We start from the raw sequence: 5,985 nt of genomic DNA on the forward strand, positions 1-5,985 counted from the left end.
TTCTGATACTATGGTTTTGTAATATAATTTAGTTAATATCTTTTCTGTATGGGGGAATGGTCTAGTCTACTGGTGGTGCTTTCCACTGTGGTTTTTATTTGAGTCATTGAGTTTTTTATTTCTTTTGTTTTGGTCTTTTGAGACAGGGTCTCCCTGTAGCTCCTCCTGGCCTGGAACTCACTATGTAGACCAGGCTGGCCTTAAACTCATAGAGATCCACCTGCCTCTGCCTCCTGAGTGCTGGGATTAAAGGAGTGCACCACTGAGCCCAGCTATTATTATTTTTAAAATCAAAGAATAGCTTCTATAAATTTATCATGACCTCAAAAGAAGCACAGCCCATAGTTTGAAAAACCAAGACACTCTATGACCCTTTATAAACTATAAAGATGATGTATCTGAGAAACAGAATGAAAAGTTAATTTGAAAGTAAAGTGCAGCAAATAGGTTTTATTCTAACCCATTTGGAAGCCTCAGTAGGCCCATCACCAGTCCAAGGAGAAGGAACACCGTGAATATAGACAGGAGCTCTAATCACTTCTGGCTCTCTTTTCCAAAGTAGGCAGCCAGTTTCGCTGGACCACTGGCTCAGTTGTACCCTAGTGGATAAGACTGCCATTTTCCAAACTTGCTTGCATGTTAGAAGTACTTAAAACATTCATATATAATATTTTATTTGTTTGATCTATCTTAATCTACCTCCAAAATACAAGCTCTTCACAAATGAATAAAATGTAAGTTCTTTGTGAGTCTTATTATTCCTCCGACTTTCCATGTTTAAAAAGAACCAGACACACAGTAAGAACTCAAGGTGTATGTAGGGCTGGGGTGAGGGCTTAGCTGTGCAAACATGAGGACCAGAGTTCAGATTTCAAGCACCCATATAAAAGCCAGGTTTGACTGCATGGGCTGGTGTCCCAGTGATGACAAGATGGGAGTGGGTCAGGCAGATTCTTGGAAGCTCATAAGCTAGCGAAATCCAAGGCCAACAAGAAACCCTGTTTTAAACAAAAGATAGAAGATGTCTGAGGACTGATACCCTGAATTGTCCTCTGACCTCCATGTGTGAACATGTGCACATATACACACATATGGTCTGCTATAGTTTAATGTGGCATTTCATTTATTTTTTCCATTAAAAACTCATGCTTGGAAACATTCACAATATTAACTGAACTCAGTAAGAGATCAGTTTCATGTTTTGGATATTAAGAAGATAGTCAATATAATTATGTTCAAAATTATTCAGCCCCAAACTTACAAATATTTGGTCTTCAGATGTTTACACACAGTTTTGGGTATAAAGTTGTTTGGCTTCAAGAAAGAACATTTTGTTGACGTCACTAATAGGAATATCTCTTAATGCTGGGATGGCATCTTCTTGGTAGTTCTTCTGTTGCTGATTTTTAGCATAGCTATCTGTAAGAAAGGAACAAAAGCCCATTGACTCAAGCAAGTTTTCCTATACTCTACAGCTGGCGAAGAGCTACCATACTGTTCTCCAGGCTGATACGTGGACAACAAATGCCGTGCGTTATTAGTTACTTGTCTTGTTGATGCAAAATATGTGACAAAAGCAGTGTCACCTGGCCTACAGCTCCACTGGGGGATCCAGCCCACCATGGGGAAGGACGGCAGCAGGAGCATGAGGGGCTGGTCATGCCACGTCTGCCGTCAGCAGGCAGGCAGGGACAATGCAGATACTCAGTTTGCTTTCTCCTTTTTATTCAGTCCCAGACTCCAGCCGGTCGAATGGTGCCACCACAGTTAGGATGAGTCTTCATACCTCAGTCAACCCAATCTCAATAATCCCTCACAGACACGCTCAGATGCTTGTTTCCACGGTGATTCTAAATCCCAGCAAGTTGACAATCAACCATGTTTAACAGCACTGTTTACTTAAATCTCCTTTCCTCATGTCTAACTTGGAAAATGATATTTCATTGCACTGTACAATGATGACTAAAATCACTTTTCACACAGAGATATAATTATATCCAAACATGAAGACATATTGAAGTCAACACCACAAAATTATTAAATCATTTGGTACAAGTAGTCATGCAAATTCAACAGTTTCCTTCTTTGCACAAATTGTCTATTTGCTGTAATACCAGTCAAGAATATAACAAACGGGGTTGGAGAGATGGCTCAGTGGTTAAGAGCACTGACTGCTCTTGCAGAGGACCTGGGTTCGATTCCCAGAACCCACATGGCAGCTAACAACTGTCTGTAATTCCAGTTCCAGGGGATCCGACATCTTCTTCTGTCCTCTGTGGGCACTGCATGACATGGGTGCACTTACATACATGCAGGCAATATACTCATATACAAAAAAATTAAATAAAAAATACTTTTTAAAAGAACAACAAATATAGTAGGCTACCAGAAACAAAACTTTAAAATACTACAACTTTCAAAATACAGAGTTCATAGGTTCTTGAACAAAGGTTTTAAAAAGTTTAAAAAAAAATCCTATTGGGGAACTTAAAAAACACTTTACTTCCTAGAATCTAAGGTAGTTCAATAATCTAAACACTTTGAATTTTGAAAGAACTTGAGAGCTGGGAACACAGCTTGGTGACAGTGTTTGCTTAGTACACAGGAGGCCCAAGCTTCAGTTCCCAGCCCCAAGGACAACTGCATATCACTTGAATGCAACAAAACCATGGAGACATGGCTCAGCAGTTAAGAGCACTGGCTGCTCCTTCAGAGGACCTGGGTTCAGTCCCTAGCACCCACTTGGTGGTTCACAACAGCTTGTAATTCCAGTTCCTGGGAATCTGATGCCCTCTTCTGGCCTCCACAGGCATCAGAAACACACATGGTGCAGATTCATACATGCAGACACTCATACACACACACAAAATAAAGTTTTTAAAACAACAACAGATGCCAGCCTGGTCTACGACAAGGGGACCGTGTCTCAAACAATCAACCAACCAACCAACCAATCAAGCCAAAACAAAACAACAAAACCAAAAATGTAGGACTGTTCTAGCCACTTAACTGAGGTAAGGTATACACAGCCAATTCCTGCTGTTGCCCATGCCTTGATTAACAACAGTATGTGAAATAAAAGAAGTTCCTCTCAGGTCATGTTTCTGAGGACCATATATACTTATATTATTATTTATTATTATTATTATTATTATTATTATTTGTCTTTTTGAGACAGGGTCTCCTTGTAGCCCCAGCTGTCCTGGAACTCACTATGTAGACCAGGCTGGCCTAGAATTCACAAAAATCTACCTGCCTCTGCCTCCCAAGTGCTGGGATTAAAGGTGTGTGCCATCACACCCGGCATTATACTTATGTTCTTAATGGTAAAACATACATGTTTATGAGGGCTACAATAAATGACAACTGATTTCTTCCAACAACATAACTAGCACGTATTTGCCCTGTATATTTCATACAACCTGGTGTTTATTTCCCCTCGCTCTTTTAATTGCCCTAAGGCAACGTCTTGCAGCCCAGTCCTGACTGCTCTACTGATAAAAGCACCTACTCCGCCTTTGTCCATTCCCAGCGTTTATTTCACATACTCACCTGTGATTGTATGAATGGAGCTGAGTGAAGAGGTGCTCATTAGGTTGATTCCAAATAAGAGTACATAGCCCATTAGGACAGCAATAAGCAGGTAGACAGGTAATGCCACCGCCCAGTATCTGAGGAAGAGAATATTAATGCACGGAACAGAGGTTACATGGTTTCCTCAAGAATCAGTCACAAACATGCTTTTAAAATTTAGATTTTTATGAAGGCAACGGATTACATAATGAAAGAGTGCCAATGAAAAGCAGCAGTCCCCCGTGACATCCATCCTGCCCCTGGCACCTCACACCTGAGATGAGCCCTTCTGCCTCAGCTCTGCTTCTGGGGGCTAATTCTTCATTTTCACACGTTAGTGGTTTCTGATGTCTTTTCGGCTTCAGGTATTTTTCTCTATATGCCTAATGTGCAGATGGGGCGTTCACCTCTTCCTCACGTCTCCAATCGTCATGTTACATTTTTATTCTATCAGCAGTTTAAAAAGGAAGCAATTGTGACGACATAAACAATACTGGCAACTGAGAACCTGAGTGTATTACGTTTCCTTGTTAATTTTTTCCTGGAATTGCACCTTTCCGTCTGTTTGGTTTCCCAGTATCTATCAATACTCCAGACTCAAATTCTTAAATGCTTCTTAATTTTTCTCTCAATACAGTAAGCACACGGTTTTGTTGGCTGTACTAATTCTTTAATTCCCTCCCTACTTTTTCCCCTTTTTCTAGAACGTCTAATAGGTTTTTTAGCCCTGTTATACATTCCTCTATTCCATTTCTGTTTTCTCTTCTGATAATTAAACTTTCAATTAAACATTTAATTTTAACTCTCAGGGTTATAATTTCTACATATGGTAATTTAAAAATATTCCTTTTGGACAGCATACTGTTCAATTCCTGGTTTATAATCCTTTCTAATCTCTGATGGTTTAATTTTGTTTAAAATTTCCTTCTGTGGCTGGCGTTATTTCCATTTAGAGTCTCTTTTTTGCTTCTGATTTAGAGCTGCAGGCTTTCTTTCACTGTCTGGTAACCGACTATAGGATAGCCCATTTATATTTAAAATCTAGGTGAAAACAAACTAACAGGAAGTAAGATGTATGTGTGGGTAGGGACGGCAGTGAGCCTTCAAGACACTTCCTTCAAATGTCAGCAAGTGCAGGGCCTGGCAGTGTACACCTTTAATCCAAATACTTGGTAGGTAGAGGCAGAGGCTGGTGGATCTCTGTTGAGATAGAGGCCAGCCTGGTCTATACAGCAAGTTCCAGGACAGCTGGAGCTACAAGGGAGACTGTGAAATCTGCTCCCCCAAAGTCAGAACTTCTAGAGCCTGTATTTGTACACTGCTCAGCGTCCTCAGAAAGGTACCTCCCATCTTTTTCTGGGAGAGGGTGTCATAAACCTTGTAACCTAGTAAGGGAAGGTAAGGACCTTATTCATCCGCACAGATGATTTATTACCATTTCTTCTGCCTCATTGCTAGTTAACTTTGGTGGCTTCCAGGATAGAAGACTCTCGACTCTTTCCACAAGAAGGGACTATTTTCCGCAGGGGAGGGCAGGGTCAATCTCCCAGGTATAAGGGAGAAGGAAGTTTGAGGTCTAATGCCCTTAAGCACATTTTTTCTGTGTAACCCAGAATTACCATTATAAAGATATGTCCATACTTTCAAGGTCTGGGGCCATTCTGGAATTCCATGACTCAAATGCTCCTGATGGCTTCCCTCCTCTAGCAATGGGGAAAAATCCAGACTCCTCTATTGCAAATTTTGTTAGTCTCTTATCTGCTATCCTATTCTTTATTTCTGTGGGCTTATACCTTTAAAAAAGATATTCCCCCACAGTATTATTTTAGCAAGATTTTTCTTGGGGTGGGGGAGTCAAGAATGTGTTTGCCCCACCATCTTTAAATAGATGTGTATTAATAATCTTCAAAGAGCTTTCAATTTTGGGTGGGGTGTTAACCCAGTGTCTAAAGCACTGGCCAGAGTTTGGCTCCCCAGAACCCAAGTACATGCTGGGTATGTATGTACCTGGGTGGCCTGTGGGCACTCAGAAGGCAGAGATGGGGGACTCTGGAGCAAGCTGGCAAGCTAGACTAACTGTGCTGGTGAGCTGCAGGTTCAAGATGAATCAAGCAAGACTCCTCGTGTCTCCACATGTACACATGGGCACCTGCACACACGTGTGCTTAGACACGTAACTATACACACACACTCCCCACATACACATGATAAAGCTTTCAATTTCTAATCAGTTATTCACGGATTTTAAAATAATAGTTAAGACTTGGGTCCCGCCGGGCGTGGTGGTGCACACCTTTAATCCCAGCACTTGGGAGGCAGAGACAGGTGGATCTCCGTGAGTTCAAGGCCAGCCTGGTCTACATAGTGAGTTCCAGGACAGCTGGAGCTACAGGGAAACCCTGTCTCAAAAAG

At 41.3% G+C, this 5,985-nt stretch overlaps 1 protein-coding gene across 3 annotated transcripts in view; it reads right to left on the reverse strand.

The window, feature by feature from the left end:
* Nucleotides 1–1,100: 1,100 nt before the first annotated feature.
* Nucleotides 1,101–5,985, reverse strand: part of Pigp (phosphatidylinositol glycan anchor biosynthesis class P) — a 7,620-nt gene continuing 2,735 nt past the window's right edge. For all 3 annotated transcript variants that reach the window (XM_008853036.3, XM_017803168.2, XM_029556099.1), the window contains 2 exons: nt 3,553–3,671; nt 1,101–1,419 (listed from right to left, as the gene is read on the reverse strand). In XM_008853036.3, coding sequence (XP_008851258.1) covers nt 1,283–1,419; nt 3,553–3,671 — 256 coding nt within the window. In that variant the 3' untranslated portion in view covers nt 1,101–1,282. The remainder of the gene's footprint in view (nt 1,420–3,552; nt 3,672–5,985) is intronic.

The sequence above is a fragment of the Nannospalax galili genome, unplaced genomic scaffold, assembly GCF_000622305.1.
Source record: "Nannospalax galili isolate Female #2095 unplaced genomic scaffold, S.galili_v1.0 scaffold447, whole genome shotgun sequence".
Lineage (NCBI taxonomy): Eukaryota > Metazoa > Chordata > Mammalia > Rodentia > Spalacidae > Nannospalax > Nannospalax galili.